This window comes from Leucoraja erinacea, chromosome 18 (genome assembly GCF_028641065.1).
Source record: "Leucoraja erinacea ecotype New England chromosome 18, Leri_hhj_1, whole genome shotgun sequence".
Lineage (NCBI taxonomy): Eukaryota > Metazoa > Chordata > Chondrichthyes > Rajiformes > Rajidae > Leucoraja > Leucoraja erinaceus.
This window is the reverse complement of record NC_073394.1, coordinates 10583362-10604766: the sequence shown is the minus strand read 5'-3', so window position 1 is coordinate 10604766 and position 21405 is coordinate 10583362. Positions and strand designations below refer to the sequence as shown.

Sequence of the window (21405 nt, the reverse complement as noted above, 5' to 3'; positions counted from 1 at the left end):
CTTTGAGCCCAATACATGTGAAATGTTAAAAGTTCCCCCTACCCCCTCCCACCCCCTTGGCAGATTCAGCCACCTTGCCCATCAAGTAACAGCAGAATGTCATTCACATCATCAAGGTTGTTCTGTCATTCAATTGCCCCATGACGTTTCAGTATACTATGCCCCCTTTGCCCATGTTGGACCCTTCAGAGTCTTTCACAAAGGATTAGGTTCCAACTGCTTCCCGAAAACTTTGATATTCAGCATTGCCCTTTAAACTTTGCCCTGGGATGCCATGAATGAAACACTTCACATCTAAGCCATGGTTGACCCGTAAAGTGCAAACTTTGGTGCCATTTCCAAGACCAGTTCATTGTTTGTTGAAGGGAAGGCGACGGGATTTACAAGTTGCGACAGGTACCCAGTGTATCAATGGAGGCTATTGTTCTCCACCTGAATCATGTCTCCCAGTGGTTGTGCAAATGGGCCCCAGTGATCCATCGTCACACCATGCCTCCCACCGGCTCCACGTAACAAGCACACCCTTGGCATCCGCAGCTGCAAGTTGACTGGGGATCGCAGATAGAGAGGAGCAATGCTTCAGCCTCTGGGCTTCCATTAAAATGGGAGGAATTGTCTCACTAGCTTGCCACGTCAGATGGAGTTGTCCAGGTGTGACACTAGCTTCAATGAAGTTTGAGTTCCCAAATGAGCCTCCTGCAGGATATGCCTGATAGCAACAAGTCACGGAGGTTCTACAACTGCCAGAACTCCCTGTCTAATGGGTTTGTTCAAATGTTTGGCACAGTTATGACTTTTTTTTGTTGCCATTTTGTTGCCTTTCTCATGCTCAAGGTCACCTTTCTCAACTTAGTTTTGACCTTTTGCACATCTGCTTTCCGCAAACGTGACCCTCCTGAAGATTCATCGGAGTCCTCCCAGATTCCAGGAACGCAGCGGTCTCAGGTTAAACTTTATACTTCAATGACAGGACCGGGATGAAACGCAACTTGGGTTGGTGGAGATTCTCCCAATGGACCAATGTACCCGATGAACTGGCTCCTCACGCTTAAAACAATGGCCCAAATCCATACAGCAATTATGTTAGTCTTTGTTCTAGCTCTGGCCAAGATGTTGGAAATCCATGGGCTCTTCCCGATGGCCCCCCAGAAGGAACAGTTTCTGGGAATGGTCTTGTTGGGAGAGACTTCCTAGACCTGGAACTCGAACATGCACGTCTGCTTCTTGGCCAGTTTGGCCACCTCCTCCCTGATGGCCTTCACCAGGGCAGTGGTGGAGATGTTATTGTAGGGAGCCTCGCACGGTTCCGTTTCCGCCAGGCTCTGTTGCGAGACGGCGGTGGACGGGGACCGGGCGTGCTCTAGGCGCCGCGGCGGGTTGGCCGGCTGGGTCTGGCTGTACTGGTGAGGAGGGGAGCTGTGCGGGTAGCGAGCGTGTGAGTAGGCTTCCACGTAGCCCGGCAACGTCACCTGGAGAGTTAGCAAAGGAGTCACTTATACCACAAATGCCTTTTGTTTCCTTATTAATCAAAAATAATGTATTCAATTATTTACCATAATATCTACAATACGATCTAATTCAAAACAAGACCCACCACCATAATATTCAATATCAAACAAATATTCTTCAATATAGACAATAGGTGCAGGAGTAGGCCATTCGGCCCCTCAAATATACCATTAAATATAACTATTTCCCCATCCTTATTAAGGATATATTCTACCCCTCGTGGTGGCCAGCGGTCCCGGAAATCCTCCAGGGCACACTCGTGGACCCTCTCTAAAACCACCTGGGTGTGGACATTACCCTGGAAAAGGGGCGGGCAGCCGGCTCGGGAATTCCCAGGCGCAATGAGAAACACAACATTGAAACTCACCAAACAGCGAAAGGCCGGGATAGAGTGGATATGGAGAGGATGTTTCCCCTAGTGGGAGAGTCTAGGACCACAGGTCACAGCCTCAGAATTAAAGGACCTTCCTTTAGGAAGGAGATGAGGAGAAATGTCTTTAGTCAGAGGGTGGTGAAACTGTGGAATTCTTTGCCAGAGATGGCTGTGGAGGCCGAGTCAGTGGATATTTTTACGGCAGAGATGGATAGATTCTTGATTAGTACGGGAGGTGTCAGGGGTTATGGGGAGAAGACAGGAGAATTGGGTTAGGAGGGAGAGATAGATCAGCCATGATTGAATAGAGGAGTAGACTTGATGGGCCGAGGAGCTGCCTAGGAGTGGGCTGCTAGGACAGTTACCAAAACCTTAATCAAAGGGGCAGCTTTAGAGAAGTGTCTTAAGAGGGGATTCAATGATTGCCACAAAATGGTGGAGTAACTCAGCGGGTCAGGCAGCATCTCTGGAGAGAAGGAATGGGTGACGTTTTGGGTCCCAGCGGTATGAACATTGGCTTCTCTAACTTCAAATAGCCCTTGCTTTCCCTCTCTCTCCATCCCCAAAGGAATGGGTGACGTTTCGGGTCGGGACCCTTCCTCAGACTGAGAGTCAGGGGATATGGAAACGAGAGATGGAGATGGTGATATAGAGAGGTAAAGGTCAAGTGGATGAATGAAAGGCAAAAAGTAACTGTGATCGAGGAAAGGTGGAGCCCACAAAGGTCCATTGTTGGCTGTGGGGTAGGTGATAACGAGATATACAGTGAAACCCAACAGGACGACAGTGAAACTAGTACGATGGCTGGGATGGGGGAGGGACCCAGAGAGAGGGGGGGAATGCAAGGGTCGTTTGAAGTTAGAGAAATCAAGGCTCATACCACTGGGTTGCAAGCTGCCTGATTGATTTATCTAACATCGTATCCCCACTGTCGCTCCCCCACCTTAGTTGTCGTGCTGGTTTCACTGTTGTTCTGCTTAGTTTCACTGTCTGTATGACTAGTTAGCACCTTCCCCACAGCCAACAATGGACCATTGTGGGCTCCACCTATCCTGGATCATTGTGGCTTTTTGCATGTCTTTCGTTCAATATTCATACCACTGTGTTGTAAGCTGTTCCTGTCGATTTCTCTAATTTCAAGTAACCATTGCGTCCTTTATTCAGGGACTCTCTCTCCGTCCCTTGCCTAATGGCACCATGCCATAAGAAAATAAAAATGCGAGAATGAATGATGCTCTTCTGTACGTACGTTCTCTGCCCAAGGGTTTGGTCCTTCTCCCTCACCGATGTAGGGGACCCAGCCATGGTTACGGTACGGCGCGGGTGCCGGGATGTAGTAATTTGGGAATCCAGAGCGGTTCGCTGGTATAGCATAAACCGCTGGCACTGAGCTACCTGCAGGAACGATCAGAAGAGACACTAAACACCCCAGACGTTCCACCGTTTAAAAAAACAAAAAAAAACATTTATTCCGGTATTTACAATACTAAATAATTCAAAACATAGAAAGATAGAAACATAGAAAATAGGTGCAGGAGTAGGCCATTCAGCCCTTCGAGCCTGCACCGCCATTCAATATCATCATGGCTGATCATCCAACTCAGTATCCTGTACCTGCCTTCTCTCCATACCCCCTGATCCCTTTAGCCACAAGGGCCACATTTAACTCCCTCTTAAATATAGCCAATGAACTGGCCTCAACTACCTTCTGTGGCAGCGAATTCCAGAGATTCACCACTCTCTGTGTGAAAAATGTTTTCCTCATCTCGGTCCTAAAAGATTTCCCCCTTATCCTTAAACTGTGACCCCTTGTTCTGGACTTCCCCAACATCGGGAACAATCTTCATGCATCTAACCTGTCCAACCCCTTAAGAATTTTGTAAGTTTCTAGAAGATCCCCTCTCAATCTTCTAAATTCTAGCGAGTACAAACCGAGTCTATCCAGTCTTTCTTCATATGAAAGTCCTGACATCCCTGGAATCAGTCAGGTGAACCTTCTCTGTACTCTCTCTATGGCAAGAATGTCCTTCCTCAGATTAGGAGACCAAAACTGTACACAATACTCCAGGTGTGGTCTCACCAAGACCCTGTACAACTGCAGTAGAACCACCCTGCCCCGCTGTAAGTAAGAATGTCATTGTTCTATCTGGGGCATGTGCCAATAAAACACTCTTGCCTCTTGATGTATAAAATGCTGTGGCCTTAGACAGTCATCGTCACTATTTACAACAATACTATTAGTTTCGGTATCTGAATGCTTAATAATGTCCCCTAAAACGCCATGGGAAACCAGAGCGGAGAACACTATTACTTTAAACAGACTAATATTGCCGTGACCAGGCAGCCAGCAGCTGATGTTAAGTGATCCTGCCCCACAAATAAATCACTGGGGCTTTCCTTGGCTGCCCAACGTCACAGTGCCCATTGTGTACACCAGAGGGCAGCAGCCACCAGCTTCTGAGCAAAAGACAAGGCTGATGAATTACACAGCCTCACACTCACACTCACACTCACACACACACTCACACACACACTCACACAAACACATGCACTGGCATTCACATACTCAGACTCACATGTACATGCTTTCACACACTAACGGACAGACACAAGCACACACACACAATGCAGACATAAACAAACATACACACAACACACACACATACACACTAATAATAATAATAATAATAATAAATTGTATTTATGGGCGCCTTTCAAGAGTCTCAAGGACAACCTTACAAAAATTTAGCAAGTAGAGGAAAAACATGTAAGCGGAATGAAATAAATAGTAGAGACATGACTAGTACACAAAGTAAAGACAGAATTCAATTCAAAACACAATATGAGGCAATTCAAGCACAGATGAAAATGGAGGGGGACGTGGGGCTAAGGATAGGCAGAGGTGAAGAGATGGGTCTTGAGGCGGGACTGGAAGATGGTGAGGGACACGGAATTGCGGATCAGTTGGGGGAGGGAGTTCCAGAGCCTGGGAGCTGCCCTGGAGAAGGCTCTGTTGATCTGGTGGGAGTTGGGAAGCCAGTGAAGTTGTTTGAGGACTGAGTGATGTGATGCCAGGATTTGGTGTGGGCGATGAGTCGGGCGGCTGCGTTCTGGACCAGTTGGAGTCGGTTGATGTAGGTGGAGCTGATGCCAAGGAGAAGTGAGTTGCAGTAGTCCAGTCGGGAGGAGATGAAGGCATGGATGAGTCTTTCAGCAGCGGGAGGTGTGAGAGAGGGTCTGATTTTGGCGATGTTGCGGAGGTGAAAGAAGGAGGTTTTAATGACATGGCGGATGTGAGGCTCAAGGGAGAGGGTGGAATCAAAGATCACGCCAAGGTTGTGGGCCTGGGGAGATGGGGAGACAGTGGTGCCGTCGATGGTGAGAGTGGGGTTATTGATTTTGCTGAGTGTGATTTGGAGCCTATGAGGAGGAATTCTGTTTTATCGCTGTTGAGTTTGAGGAAGTTATGTTGCATCCAGGTTTTTTATAGCTGACCAGGAGTTGGATAGTTGTGTGGGGGGGATTTGGTGCCGAGGTAGATCTGGGTGTCATCGGCGTAACAGTGGAAGTCCAGGTTGAAGTTGCGGAGTATCTGACCAAGGGGGAGGATGTAGATGATGAAGAGGAGGGGGCCGAGTAAGGAGCCTTGGGGAACGCCTTGAGTGACTGTGGCTGTAGCAGAGGTGTGGTTATGGAGAGAGATGAAGTGGAACCTGTTGGAAAGGTAGGAACAGAGCCAGCTGAGTGCAGAACCTTCAATGCCGAGGTCCCCAAGTCTGGTAAGCAGGATTACACTACACACACTACACACACACTCACACCATGCGCACACAAACCACACACACACACACACACAAACACACACACACACACACACACACACACCACACACACGCACACCATACACCCACACAAACATACACACCACACACACACACACACACCACACACACACACCGCTCACACACAACCACACCATACACCCACACAAACAAACATACACACACACACCCACACATACACACATACACACACACCACACACACACACACGCACCATACACCCACACAAACATACACACACAAACCCACACCATACACACACCACATACACACACACCACTCACACACACACGCACCATACACAGTATGCACACCACACACACTCATTTACACAGACTGTTGTGCATTTCACATTTCAAACACTTGCAGAAAGGCTGACACGGCAACAACATTACAGCTCAAATAGGGTCCGCTTTGCAACAAAAGAAAATGAGTTCCATCCATTGTTTGCTTCATCTCCGTCAGTTTCCTCACCTCCGTATTTACTTATCAGTCCCTCTGTACATCTTTCCATCTATATTGATTTACTATCTTGTTCCCCCTTAACATAAATAACTCTCTCTCCCTCTCTCTCTCTATACATACATATATATATATATATATATATATTCTTCAATATCTATCTATCTAACTATCCATCTATCTATCTCTCTATCTCTCTATCTATCTATCTATCTATCCATCTATCTGCCTACATGGATATTCAGTAGCTGGGGGTTTGACAGGTCTCTGCCCACCCTGGCTCCACACCTTGTTGTACGGTCTGTAGTGCTGTGTCTGACACTTCCGTCTCTGGGTAAGTGGCTCACACTGCTTCTGGGGCCTGGGTGTGAGGTGATGGCTGCTGCTCCCAATGCAACATTGCAGCAATGGTGCAGTCTTCGGTTGAGCCGAGACCCAGCGTGTCCTCTCGGAGACCATGTGGAACAATCTGTGGCACCGTTACAGAGAGGAGCAGAGGCCCTAGTCCATGGGAACTGCCCAATATCTATCCCTGGGCTAAACAACATCAAGATGATAGGTTACCTGGTCACTGTCTCTGGGATCTTGTATGCACACTGTCCACCCCATTTCTAACACTGCACCCAAGTTAGACCACTTCAGTTCAGTTCAGTTCAGTTTAGAGATCCAGCGTGGAAACGGGCCCTTAGGCCCACCGAGTCCACCCATCGCTGACCAGCGACCCCCATACACTAGTTCTATCCTACACACTAGGGGCAATTTACAGAAGCCAATTAACCTAAAAATTCTGCACGTCTTTCGAATGTGGGAGGAAACCGGAGCACCTGGAGAAAACCCACGCGGTCACGGGGAGAACGTGCAAACTCTGTACAGACAGCAACCGCAGTTAGGATTGAAGTCTCTGGTGCCGTAAGGCAGCAACTCTATCGCTGCGTAACTGAGTTTTGTCACAAAGATTACATAAGAGCAGAAATGTAATGAGAAAAAACTCATTAAGACTTAAGGGCCTGTCCCACGGCTATGTTTTAGTCGGCTGTCTGCATCATTGACTGACGTAACAGGTCACTGTAAAAGTCGCGGCGTGATGCGGCGTAACATGGCGGTGATGACGTATTGATGTGCGGAGTCTCCTCAAGTGTCGCAACATTTTTTTTCATGCCCCGGGGTTTTGAAATGTTCAAAATCTTTTGGCGACCCTGATATGACGCCGGCAGTCGCCGAAAAAAATCGCCAAGTGGGACAGGCCTTTTAGAGTCATACAGCAGAGAAACAGACCCTTTGGCCCAACTCACCCATGCTGACCAATATTCCCCATCCTAGTGTTTAAGAAGGAACTGCAGATGTTGGAGAATCGAAGGTACACAAAAAAGCTGGAGAAACTCAGCGGGTGCAGCAGCATCTATGGAGCGAAGGAAATAGGCAACGTTTCGGGCCGAAACGTTGCCTATTTCCTTCGCTCCATAGATGCTGCTGCACCCGCTGAGTTTCCCCATCCTAGTACCATTTGCCTGCATTTGACCCACATCCTCCTAAATCTTTCCTATCCATGTATGTGTACAAATATTTTTCAAATTTTGTTATTGTACTTGCTTCAACGACCCCCTCTGGCAGCTCGTTCCATATACTGTACCCACCATCGTCTGAGTGAAAAGGTTGCCCCTCAGATTCCTATTAAATCGTTCCCCCCTCATCTTAAACTCAAGTCTTCTGGCTCTTGATTCACCTACCCTGGGTGAAAGACTCTGACGGTTCACCTTCATGCTTAATGAGAGTTGGCCTCCGACGCTTCGGAGAGCCCTCACCTGAGTAATTTGCGTTTGGCTGTTCCACAGGGGCAGCGGTCTTGGGAGCTGGTGCGTAGGGAGCTTCGTGCTGCGCCTGTTCGGAGATGTGACGTTCGCCCACTCTGGCGGTGTTGCTACTCTCTGAGGTGGAACTGCCGGTGGTGGGTGAGCAGAGATGGAAAGAAAACTTTCACTGTCAGTTTCAAATTACTCATCGCAAGCCGAACATGCACAGCTTCCAAAAAAGCAAGTCATGGAGAATAACTAACCCCACAATCTATCAATCACAGGATCCTGATGACATCTGTGATGGTCACACAGTGTGGAAACAGGCCCCATCGCCCAACTTGCCCACACCGATCAACATGTCCCATCCACACTAGTCCCACTTGCCCACGTTTGATCCATATCCCACTTAACCTGTCCTATTCATGTACCTGTCCAAATGTTTCTTAAACATTGCGATAGTCCCAGCCTCAACTGCCTCCTCCAGCAGTTCGTTCCATACACTCACCACCTTCTGTGTGAAAATGTTACTCCTCGGGTTCCTATTAAATCTTTCCCCCCCTCCCCGTCACCTTAAACCTATATCCTCTGGTTCTCGATTCCCCTACTCTGGGCAAGAGACTCTAATCTATTCTTCTCATTTTGAATGAAGACTTGAATGAAGAGTTTATTGTCACATGTGGCAAGTCACAGTGAAACTCTTTGCTTGCATTCCCAAGGTATGTTAATGTGCACCTTCATGTTCTCACCATTTGCCTTTTCCTCCAAACCCCTTTTCAGCACTGGTTAGCAAACGTTCATCGAAACCAGTGGTAAATGTCTGCCCTCCATCCGTCTTATCACTATGCCTAAATTGCTGGAAAGAGTCTACTGAGAACCATTAACATTTTCAGGGAAATTGACCCAGATTTGTATGAAACCCATTATGATGAGCACAGCGTTCCCTCTCCAAGGTCAACATCCTTCAAGCAACTAAATCATCGGACTTTGCTGGCTTTACCTTGCACTAAACGTGATTCCCTTATCATGTATCTACACACTGTAAATGGCTCGATTGTAATCATGTATTGACTTTCTGCTGACTGCACAGCACACAACAAAAGCTTTTCACTGTACGTGGCATTAAATGAAACTGAAATTGCCCTTCCTGAGAGTTAGTTGCTGAAGCCACCTTCCTACCTCACTCTCCAGTGAGGGAAGGATGTTTCTTCCTGTCATTGAAACGGAGGGATAGGTTGGTCGTCAGCCTAGATTGCTCTGTGGTCTTAGGCAGAGGATTTAGAGAACTCGGCTGAAGCTAGACACAAAATGCTAGTGCAACGTTTCCCAACCTGGGATAAATATACCCCCAGGTGCAACTAGTAGGTCAACTATGGTGGGGGAGGGGGGAGTGAGGAGAGGGGAGGGAACGCAGGAGTTAAGGGCCTGTCCCACCAGCATGCGATTGCATTCGTCTAGCGCGACCAAACGGAAGCGGATTTTGCGCGGAGTTTGCGCTGAGTTCGCGCTAAGTATTCGCAAAAATTCGCGCGTGACGTAATTTACGTCAAACTCACCAATCAGCTGGGCAGGAGGCGGGCCGACTGAATTTGGACGTCGCACGGCGCCGGGCAGTGACGTCATCGCGCAACGCCACGCGCTAGGCGTACGCCGTCAAGATGCTGCGTGCAAGACTCTGCGTAGGACGTCAAGACGCTGCGTATGCCCGTCGAGACGTTGCGTACGCCCTCAATGCACCCGCGGAATTTTCGAACAGTACAAGATTTTCGGAGCCCCGCGCGATGTCGGGACCAGCCCCGCACAACTCCGTACACCTCCGCGGTTCGAAGTGGGACCGGCCCCACGGGGCCGTACACCTCAAACAACCACGTTTGGTCGCGCTAGATGCATGCAATCGCATGCAGGTGGGACAGGCCCTTTACTTGAAATTAGAGAAATCAATGTTGGGTTGTAGGCAAGGCAAGGCAAGGCAAGGCAAGGCAAGGCAAGGCAAGGCAAGGCAAGGCAAGGCAAGTTTATTTGTGTAGCACCTTTCAACAACAAGGTAATTCAAAGTGCTTTACATAAAACATTAAAAGCATTGGAAAGAAACACATATAAAATGACGTTTAGATGTAAAACGATTATTAGATTATTCAGATAAAATAATTACAAAATTAAAAGCAATCAAATAAAATATTTAAAATGGAATTAAACCAGGAATAGAAGTTACAGTGCAGTATAGGTAATTAATAAATTGTATTGTTTACTGAAAGGCAGCGGGCAAACAGAAAAGTCTTCAGTCTAGATTTAAAAGAGCTGAGAGTTGCAGCAGACCTGCAGTTTTCTGGGAGTTTGTTCCAGATATGTGGTGCATAAAAACTAAATGCTGCCTCTCCATGTTTAGTTCTGACTCTGGGGACACAGAGCAGACCTGTCCCAGATGATCTGAGAGGTCTGGGTGGTTCATAGCTAAGCAGAAGATCAGAAATGTATTTTGGCCCTAAACCATTCAGTGCTTTGTAAACCAACAGTAGTATTTTGAAATCAATTCTTTGACAGACAGGAAGCCAGTGTAAAGACCTCAGAACTGGAGTAATGTGATATACTTTTTTGGTCTTAGTGAGGACTCGAGCAGCAGCATTCTGAATTAACTGCAGCTGTCTGATCGACATTTTAGGGAGACCTGTAAAGACACTGTTACAGTAGTCGAGCCTGCTGAAAATAAATGCATGGACAAGTTTTTCCAAATCCTGCTGAGACATAAGTCCTTTAATCCTTGATATATTCTTTAGGTGATAGTAGGCTGACTTTGTGACTGTTTTTATGTGGCTGTTGAAGTTCAGGTCTGAGTCCATGACTACTCCTAAGTTTCTGGGTTGGTTTGTTGTTTTTAGCATTACCATTTGCAGCTGGGTGCTAACTTTTAATCGTTCTTCCTTGGCTCCAAAAACAATGATTTCTTTGTTTTTTCTTTGTTTAATTGGAAAAAATTCTGTTTCATCCAATCGTTGATTTGCTCAATACATCTACTCAGTTGGGGTGTAAGCTGCCCAAGCGAAATATGAGGCGCTGTTCCTCCAATTTGCATGTGGTCTCACTCTGACATTGGAGGAGGCCCAGGACAGAAAGGTCAGCGTGGGAATGGGAAGGGGACATAACATGCTTGGCAACAGGGAGATCTCTGCAGTCTGGTTTTATATTAAAGCAATATTTCATTACAACATTTCCACTGCTCCCCTTTCTCACCTCTCGCCATGCACCATTTGTAAACCTGAGATCAATTTATCACTCTTCCTCCCGGCACTAACTCATCCCTACACCTGATTAGCCGTCATTTATTTTGTCTCCAATTTGTTTACTCTTAACCCAGATATGCCTTGGATAAAGATTCTCATGGCGCAGCGGGTAGAGCTGCTGCCTCACAGCACCGGGCCACGGGTACTGTCTGCTTAAGAAGCATTATACATCAGGAACAGATAAACCAGGGAGGGGGTGGCACAATGGTGCAGCTGGTAGAGCTGCTACCTCGATCTGTTCATTTATTAATCTGTTCATTCATTAATCCATTCATTCATTCAATCAGTCATTCATTCAATCATTAATTCATGCATTCATTCAATTCATTCATTCATTTACTTATTTATTTATTTTTCTATTCATCTACAGTATCTATCTATTTATTCATTTATCTATTTAATTATTCATTCATTCATTCATCATTTATTTATCTATCTATTCACACATCCATTCATTCGTTTATATATGTGTAGGAAAGAACTGCAGATACTGATTTAAATTGAAGGTAGGCACAAAATGCTGGAGTAACTCAGCGGGACAGGCAGCGTCTGTGGAGAGAAGGAATGGGCGATGTTTCGGCCATGTCCAATATATATATATATATATATATTGGACATGCACACACATATTTGTATATATTCATATATTCACGTATTCATTCATCTACTTATTTATTCATTTATTTATGTGTTTGTCTGCCTGTCTATCTATCTGCCTGTCTATCTATCTGTCTGTCTATCTATCTATCTGTCTGTCTATCTATCTTCTGTACCTGTCTGTTTATTTATTTGACTCCATTATTCGACTCTTTCTCGTGTGAAGTGCCCTGCGATCTAGCACTATGTGATGCTGCGACTGAAATGCAGCGCAAGGGTAACAAATGGCACCTTACCGTCTGAGGGACGTGGCAGGAACCGGCGCATTCCTGGGAGGTACGGGAGGCGGAGATCCAACGGACATCTCCGGGAGTTGGGAATATCTGTACGCCTGGAAGAATTTGAGAAGATTTTGAGAAACGGCAACACAGGTAGACGTGGTGGTGAAGAGGGCATGGGGGGCGTGTAGTAGGAAGGAACTGCAGATGCTGGTTTAAACCGACGACAGGCACAAAAAGCACGCTTGCTTTCATCGGACAGGGCACTGAGTACAAGATATAAGATCGGGCCAACTTGTTACAGCTGTCCAAGATGTTGGTGAGACCAGCCTGGAACATTGTGTTGCCATAGTACAGGAAGGTTGTGCTTTAAACTAGAGAGGGTACACAAAAGATTGGCAAGGCCTTGTCGGGATGTTGCTGGGACTGGAGGGCTTGAGTTATATGGAGACTGGACTGGCTGGGACTGTTTTTCCTGGAGCAAAAGAAGGTCGAGGAGTGACATTATAGAATCATCAGAGGCATCGACTAGATAAACAGCTGCAGTTTATTTACCAGAATGGGGAAGTCGATAATTAGGATTAATGAGAAAGGGGAAAGCTTTGAAAGGGACAGGCTTTTTACACAGAAGTGACTTGTGCATGCTGCAAGAGTCAGTGCTGGATCCACTGTTGGTTATCTACATTCATAATTTAGATAGTAATATAGTTATCATTGTTAATAAATTTGCAGATTAACAATATCACCAATATTGGTGACATAGTGGACTGTGAGGAAGTGTACAACAGATGTAGAGCAGTTGGGAAGATAGGCCAAGGAATGGCAAATGTGATTTAACTCTGACACGTGTGAGATGTTGCACTCCAGTTAAACCCAGGGCGGGGCTTACACAGTAAATGGTAGTTCTGGAGTGTGTCGTAGAACAGAGAGATCTGGGAGTTCAGCTGCATGGGTCCCCTTAAAGTGGAGAATCATGTGGGCAGTGTGGTGAAGATGGTATTTGGCATGCTTGCCTTTATTGGGAAGAGTATTGGGAACATCTTGATGCCGTTGATGAGACCCCACTTGGAGTACTGTGTGCGGTTCTCATCGGCCAGCTATAGGAAGCATGTTGAAGATAGACACAAAAAGCCGGAGTAACTCAGCGGATCGGGCAGCATCTCTGGAGATAAGGAATAGGTGACGTTTTGCCTTTTCCCCATCACCCCTGACATCCATACCAATCAAGAATCTGTCAATCTCTGCCTTAAAAATATCCATTGACGGCCTCCACAGCCGTCTGTGGCAATTAATTCAACAGATTCACCACCCTCTGACTAAAGAAGTTCCTCCTCGTCTCCTTTCTAACGGTACGTCCTTTTATTCTGAGGCTGTGGCCTCTGGTCCTAGACTCTCCCACTCGTGGAAACATCCTTCCCACATCCACTCTGTCCCCAGGGCCTTTCACTATTCAGTAAGTTTCAATTAGATCCCCCCACCCCCCTCCTCATCCTTCTAAACTCCAGAGAGGACAGGCCCATTGCCATCAAACGCTCATCATATGTGATCCCATTCCTGGGATTATTCTCCTAAACATCCTCTGGCCCCTCTCCAACGCCAGCACGTCCTTCCTCAGACGGAGTTAAAAGCTAAAATATGAGTACACTGTTGGCGGTACAGGACCTCGTGGATACAAACACCCCATAGCTGGAGTCATGGGCCAAACAAGCCTAATCGACAATTGAGTTGATGGCAATTGTTGCAGAAAAAAACTTTTAATTATTTAACAGTTCATTATTGGAAATCAATGATGACAAGGGACGATCCTGGGATCATTTTACACCCCTTCGATCAACCAATTGTGATTGTGTGACTCAATCTCCAGAAATCAATGCTGTTATCATTGTGACATCGACCAATACAGTGCAGGAATTAGCACACTGGGCTAGTCCTTTATACCTGCATTTGGACAATTTAAGGAATGAGTAGGTTAATCTATGTTGAGCATTTGTCGGCACGGGGCCTGGGAGATGAGGAGAAATTTCTTTAGTAAGAGGGTGGTGAATCTGTGGAATTCCGTGCCACAGAATGCTGTGGAGGCCGTCAGTGGATATGTTTAAGGCAGAGATAGATTCTTGATTGGTACAGGTGTCAGAGGTCACGGGGGGAAGGCAGGAGAATGGGGTTGTGAGGGAAAGATAGATCAGCCATGATCCCCTCCCTCCCCTTCCCCTTGCTTCCCTTTCCCTCCCTTCCCTTCCCTTCCCACCCGTTCCCCTCCCTGGGCTTCCCCTCCCTTCCCTTCCCCTCACACCCCTTCCCCTCAATCCCCTGCACCTCCCTTCTCTTCCCCTCCCTCCCCTTCCTTCACCTCTCTCCCCCTTTTGTCCCCTCCTTCCCCTTTCCCTCCCCTCCTCTCTCCTCCGCCTTCTCCCCTCCCCCTTCTCCCCTACGTAAGGTGGCAGAGTGTCGCAGCAGTAGAGCTGCTGCCTTACAGCACCAAGACCCGGGTTTGATCCTGTCTATGGGCACTGTCTGTGTGGAGTTTGTATGTTCTCCCTGTGACCATGTGGGTTTTCTCCGGGTGCTCCGGTTACCACCTACATTCCAACGACATGCAGGCTTGTAGGTTAATTGGTTTCTGTAAATAGACCCTAGTGCGCAGGATAGAACTCATGTATGGGTGGTTGCTGGTCGCTGTGGACTCAGTGGGTCAAAGTGCCTGTCTCCACGCTGTATCTCCAAACTAAACTCAACTAAACTAACATCAAATGTGGCTGAAAATAAATGTCACTCACACTTTTCATTTCTTCAACTATTTTTCGTTAACATTTCTGGGTTAGGTAACTTCTTCAGTCATATCTTTCTAATTGCAGCCTTATCTCCATTAGATATAGTTTTAATGATGGTATTTTAAGAGGTTATGGGGAGGAGGCAGGAGGGTTAGGAGGGAAAGATAGATCAGCCGTGATTGAATGGCGGAGTAGACCTGATGGGCTGAATGGCCTAATTCTCCTCCTATTCCTAACAACCTAATTCCCCTCTAAACCATTCTTATCCATGTAGCTGTCCGAAGGCCCTTTTAAAAGTTGTAATTGCAGGCCTGGCCTGAGCTAAAAACCCTTACTATCCTCAGTTTTTCATAAACCAGCGGCACGGTGGCGCAGCAGTAGAGTTGCTGCCTTACAGCGGCAGAGGCCCGGGTTCGATCCTGACCATGTGTGTTTGTCTGTACGGAGTCTGTACGGAGTTTGTCGTTTGTCGGCCCACCGAGTCCGTGCCGACCAGCGATCCCCACACACTAACACTATCCTACACACACCAGGGACAATTTACAATTATACCAAGCCAATTAATTAACCATGCCTATGGAGTGTGGGAGGAAACCGGAGCACCCGGAGAAAACCCACACAGGTCATGGGGAGGGCGTACAAATTCCGTATAGACAGCACCCGTAGTCAGGATCGAACCTGGGTCTCTGGCGCTGTGAGGAAGCAACTCTACCGCTGGCCACTGTGCCGCTGACTTCTGAAAAACTGAAAGTAGAGGGGAAGGAACTCGAGGTTCAGATCATAAGATCATAAGTGATGGGAGCAGAATCAGGCCATTCGGCCCATCTAGTCTACTCTGCCAGGTTGTTGAGATACTCACGGGTCTGGGTAGACTGTACTGGCACAGGTCCTGGGCATGGGCGGGTACCCACTGGAACCCTGCCCTGGTCCTGCTCATGGTTCCAGGGGCGCTGGTGACCAGCTCGGTGTAGGGGAGCGGTTGTCCCACGGGGCAGTGGAGCTGGTGGCGGCTGTGTGCCACCCTGCCCGTCGATGCCAGGCTGAAGGCCTCCTCCAGGAGCTGGTGCATATGCTGCCGCACCTCGTCGATGGACGGCTGCGAGCTGAGGGTGGATGACTCCGAGTGACCTTTGGCCTGCCGGACCCGGGCGGCGTTCCGTGGCTCCGTCACCCGGTCCACGTTGGTCTCCTCTATCAGCTCCGGCTCCGTCTTAGAACCGAGGAATCAAGGGGAGAGAGAGAGAGAGAGAGAGAGAGAGAGAGAGAGAGAGAGAGAGGGAGAGAGGGAGAGAGGGAGAGAGAGAGAGACAGAGGACGTCAGCACAATTCATCAACACAGCCAAGGTGCTACAAAGATTTGAAAACGCACGCCTCCAGACTCAGGGAGTTACTTCCCAGCTGTTACCACTGGCGCACAATGTTGCTGTAGAGCTGCTGCCTTACAGCGCCAGAGACCCAGGTTCAATCCCGACCACGGACGCTCTCTGTACGGAGTTTGTACGTTCTCCCCGTGACCGTGAGGGTTTTCTCCGGGCGCTCCGGTTTCCTCCCACATTCCAAGGACGTGCAGGTTTGTAGGTTAATTGGCTTCTGTAAATTGGCCCGAGTGTGCAGGATAGGACCAGTGTACGGGGTGATCGCTGGTCAGTGTGGACTCGGTGGGTTGAAGGGCCTGCTTCCGCACTGTATCTCTAAAACAAAAAAACATCCTCTTGCCAACTAGAGAACAGTCCTGACCTTCCATCTCCTTCATCGGAGACCATCAAACTATCTTTAATCAGACTTTACCTTGCACTAAATGTTATTTCATCCATCCAGTAGCAGTACGTGGGTTTGAGTTTGAGTTTAGTTTATTGTCACGTGTACCGAGATACAGTGAAAAGCTTTTGTTGCGTGCTAACCAGTCAGCAGAAAGACAATACATGATTACAATCAAGCCATCCACAGTGTACAGATTTACAGAAGCCAATTAACCTACAATCCCGCACGCCTTGGAATGTGGGAAGAAACCAGTGCAAACTTCATATAGACAGCACCCGTAGTCAGGATCGAACACAGGTCTCTTGTGCTGTGGGGCAGCAACTCTACTGCTGCACCACTGTGTTGGTTGGGTTTCTGTGTGAGTGAGTGTATTGTTGGGTGTATGTATGAGTGTGTTTAATTGGGTGTATGTGTGAGTATGCGCAGAGGGTTATGAATGAGTGTGAGTGTGTGTGGTTGGGTGTGTGGATGAGTGTGCCTATTGTTGGGTGTAGGGATGAGTGTGGTTATGGGTGTATGTATGTATGTATGTATGTGTGTGTGTATGGATGGAGGTAAGTGTTTATATGTGGGTGTATGGGTGTATGTGTGAGGGTGTATGTGTGAGTGTGTGTGTGTGTGTGTTTGTGTGTGTGTGTGTGTGTGTGTGTGTGTGTGTGTGTGTGTGTGTGTGTGTGTATCGATGGAGGTAAGTGTTTATATGTGTGTGTGTGTGTGTGTGTGTGTGTGTGTGTGTGTGTGTGTGTGTGTGTGTGTGTGTGTGTGTGTGTGTGTGTGTGTGTGTGTGTGTGTGGGTGTGTTTGTGTGTGGGTGTGTGTGTGTGTGTGTGTTTATATCTGGGTATATGGATGTGTGCCCCTCTCCCTCTCTGGACGACACCATTACTCATCAGTGTGACCAGCATTCAGTTTAACTGGACATCCATCTTATTTGCTCATGTGCCATTATATCTGCTGAGTGCACGTTAGCTGTGGTGTTTGACTGCCCACCAAGGACTGACAATAATTTGGAATAATCAATCTTGTGCGAATGGCTTTGGAATAACACAAGGTGCTAAATCTTTGCAATTCATTTGCGCCTTCGGAGGAGGACGGCAATGTTTACCGTGACTGCGCCCAGCCAGAATTTCCGATACTAACTAAAGCCAAGCCCGTGGCATGGCGGCAGGCGATGATACAATCAACGTCGGTCCCAGGTTGCCGTTCTCCCGCCACACCTGGGTAAGTGGATTGCATTAGCCATTGTTCCTCAGGGTACCAACAGCAGAAACTTCAATCATCTTCTACAAGTTACAGACAGCTGCTGAAGACTTTGATTATACGCTGTGCAAAACATTCCTGTAGTCATCCATCACAGTATCACACTGCTTCATTGATTTATAGATACAAATGCTTTTGCACACTGAAGAGTCTGTGCCCACTGTGCACTATCATCTCCACTCTCTCATAGCTCCGTAATGGCCACAGTACACTGTGTGTTGGACACATAATGCTGGAGTAAAGGGCCTGTCCCACTTAAGGTATTTTTTAGGCAACTACGCTGTTGCCACCTGGTCGCCGGGGTGTGGCCTGTATGGTCGTGGGGCGTCTCCTCAGTCGCCCAAAGAGTCGTAGCGTCCATCTGGTCGCCGCTGGATTTTCAACATGTTCAACATTTTTCGGCGACAGTGGGTTGACGCCAATGAGCGTAGCTTGACTTCTCCTGACGTAGGCGCTGTCGTAGGTTGTCGCCAGGTGACGTACGTTGTCGCTGGCGCCGACTTCGGGGAATTCCATTGGCGACTACCTACGTCAACCCACGTCAACCGGCGACAGGTTCCGGCGACTGAATTGTCTTCGGTTGTCGGCAACAGGGTCGTAGCTTGTCGCGGGTGGACGTAGGTTGACTTCGGCTGTCGCCTGTCGCCTGTGTGGCCGTGGGTTATCGTAGGTGTGGTCGTAGGTGGACGTCGTAATGGGTCGCCGGTTGTCGGTAGTCCGTAGCTTGACATCGACTAGGCGGTAGGTTGTAGGAGGTTGTCGTAGACATTGTCGTAGGGGGGATCCAGTCATCGTTTATTTGGCGACCTGCTACAATTATGACAGTTGCCGGCAGTCGCCTTAAAAAAGTGGGGACAGTCGCCTTAACTCAGCGGGACAGGCAGCATGTCTGGAGGGAAGGAATGGGTGACGTTTCGGGTCGAGACCCTTCTTCAGACCAGAAACATCATCCATTCCTCCTCTCCAGAGATGCTGCCTGTCCGGCTGAGTTACCCCCGCATTTTGCGTCTATCTTGGGTGTATAACCAGCATCTGCAGTTCCTTCCTGTACACTCTGTGTTTGCTTTGCAAAGTACTGCAGTATTTTAATAGTTTGCACGGTGGTGTACTGAGGGAATGCTGCTCTGGTAGACACCATCAACTTTCCAATAGCCCCTCAAACAGTTCCACATACCCATTCTCTCTGAGGACTGAAAGAAAGAAGACAGTGACCTCCTTTGCTCATATTAGCATCAGGGCACTCTGCGTAGGGCAGGGGCAATTGAAGAGAGACCTCTTGCTTTACTGTAAATGTCTCCTGGTGTGTGCCATTGCTTGGATAAAACTAAGCCTCTACTAGAGCTAAATGCTACTCAAACTCACTGGGAGGTTGGAGAGCATGGCACAAATGTTGATGCAAAAAGGAATGGGTCCAGGCATAAGCTCAGGGGCGACCGTGCCTTTGCGGTTGCTGCATCTAGACTATGGAACAGCATCCCTCTTCCCATCAGAACTGCCCCCTCCATCAACTCTTTTAAGTCTAGACTTAAAACTTATTTTTACGCACAAACGTTTCTTGAGGTCCTTTGAGGGAGCGCTGTATGTATGTATTTATGTATGTATTGTTAGATCTATGTACCACTGTTTGTAGAACATTAGTACCTCCACGGATGTAAAGCACTTTGGTCAACAAGAATTGTTTTTAAATGTGCTATAGAAATAAAATTGACTTGACTTGACTTGAAAAAAGTAGTCCAACCTGGCCATAGATAAGGCGAATGGTCGCAGTCTTTTTACCCAGTGTCGGGGAGTCTGGAACTGGACTACACAGGTTTTAAGTGAGAGGGGAAAGGGGACTTGAAGGGCAATGTTTTCTCTCAGAGGGTGCCGCGCATATGGAACAAGCTACCAGAGGAGGTGGAGTTGGATTAAATATATTAGCCGGGTACGTCATTAATAAAGGTTTCCAAATGGAGGCAAATGGGAATAATTCAGGTGGTTCGGGCAAGTTAGGCCAAAAGGCATATTTCTGTGCCATATAGACTCTACCACAGGTACTGACCTCCCTGCCATCAAAGTAGGTATGTTACAAAACCTACCTGAATCGTGGCTGAGCATCTGCCCTACCCCGTGTGCGCGATTTTGGCGCTGTTTAGAGGGGGCGGGTTTAAAACGCGATTATTACTAGGTTGCAAAAGGTATTATTAGTTTTTATGGCCTTGTATAATAGTTATAGTAGTTTAAAAATCACTCTCTCAATCCGCAACCTCTCGCAGCCCCAGGGTTTTATAAAGCAAACAATTAAAGGTATGTACCTTATTTTTACATTAAATGGGGCTTGTATATAACCCTGTGTATAAAGTTTTCTATAGCGAGTAGTTCATTTTGGGCTCTTTATATCCCGCAGTATTTTTCTGGGCACTTGAGGGCACAAATCCAGCGCAATGTGAACGTTCTAAACCAGCGCATTCACAGGAACCCACTAGAAAGCTGATTGACTTTAATTTACAGCAATTGAACACTAAATTCCTTCCATTTGGCCTATAAATTGATGTAAATGAGATTTTAAAATCATGTTTTATTGTGAATTATTTGTGAATATTATTTGGACACTTGGGCTATTTAAAAATGTTAATCATTTATTAAGAAATGGATAGATGTTTAGATCTAGTAATTGAAGTTTGAAATTAGCTACAATTGGGTAACTAACTAATTATATGCTTTACTTTCAGGTCATCCAAGTAAGATTATTTTATATTTGTTTCAGATGCTTCAATCTATGATAACTGAAAATTTCATTCAGTTCTCTTAATTTTTAAGAAGGTTATGGGCTTTTGACTGGCCACGATCACAGCTTTTTTGTTATGTCCATAGAAAATCAATAGGGAACCAGATGCTAATTTCCGAGTATGAAAATGGCCATAACTTTTTTATTACTTGAGATATGAAAGTGAATTAGGTGTCAAATTAAACTTATTGTTATGCTTTATCTGATGAAATAAATTGCAGACTTGATTTTTTAAATCTCAAAATTTTGGAACATTGCTAATCAAAGGAATCTATAGGAGGCGCTATCTCAAAAAAGGCAACCAGTGTCATCAAAGACCCACACCACCTTGATCACACTCTCATTTCACTCCTACCATCAGGAAGAATGTACAGGAATCTGAACTATCTGGTCCCAACCACTATCATGGTGTTAAATGTAGCATAACACCAACGCCAATGAACAATGAACTGCCTTTGGTTGCACTGAGGACTTTTGGGGGTTGTATTTTGTGGGGTTTATGAATCAATTTAATTATTTGCTTTGTTATCTATATGCATTGATTAAAGTTTAGAGGTTAGAGATACAACGATGAAACATGCCCATCGGCCCACCGAGTTCGCACCAACCAGCAATCCTCGTACACTAGCACTATCCCACACACTAGGGACAATTTACAATCTTTACAAAAGCCAATCGACCTACAAACCTGTACGTCTTTGGAGTGTGGGAGGAAACC

General features: G+C 46.9%; 1 protein-coding gene across 3 annotated transcripts in view; it reads right to left on the bottom strand.

Moving 5' to 3' along the window:
• Nucleotides 1-64: 64 nt before the first annotated feature.
• The window catches only part of LOC129705632 (UPF0606 protein KIAA1549L-like), a 140242-nt gene continuing 118901 nt past the window's right edge, over nucleotides 65-21405 (bottom strand). The window contains exons 18-22 of one of the 3 annotated variants that reach the window (XM_055649281.1): nucleotides 15760-16110; nucleotides 12148-12242; nucleotides 7989-8122; nucleotides 3132-3277; nucleotides 68-1469 (exon numbers count right to left, since the gene is read on the bottom strand). In XM_055649281.1, the coding sequence (XP_055505256.1) occupies nucleotides 1191-1469; nucleotides 3132-3277; nucleotides 7989-8122; nucleotides 12148-12242; nucleotides 15760-16110 (1005 nt within the window). In that variant the 3' untranslated portion in view covers nucleotides 68-1190. Of the gene's footprint in view, nucleotides 1470-3131; nucleotides 3278-7988; nucleotides 8123-12147; nucleotides 12243-15759; nucleotides 16111-21405 lie in introns of all 3 variants that reach the window. The other 2 variants (XM_055649282.1, XM_055649283.1) reach the window with 2 other exon arrangements.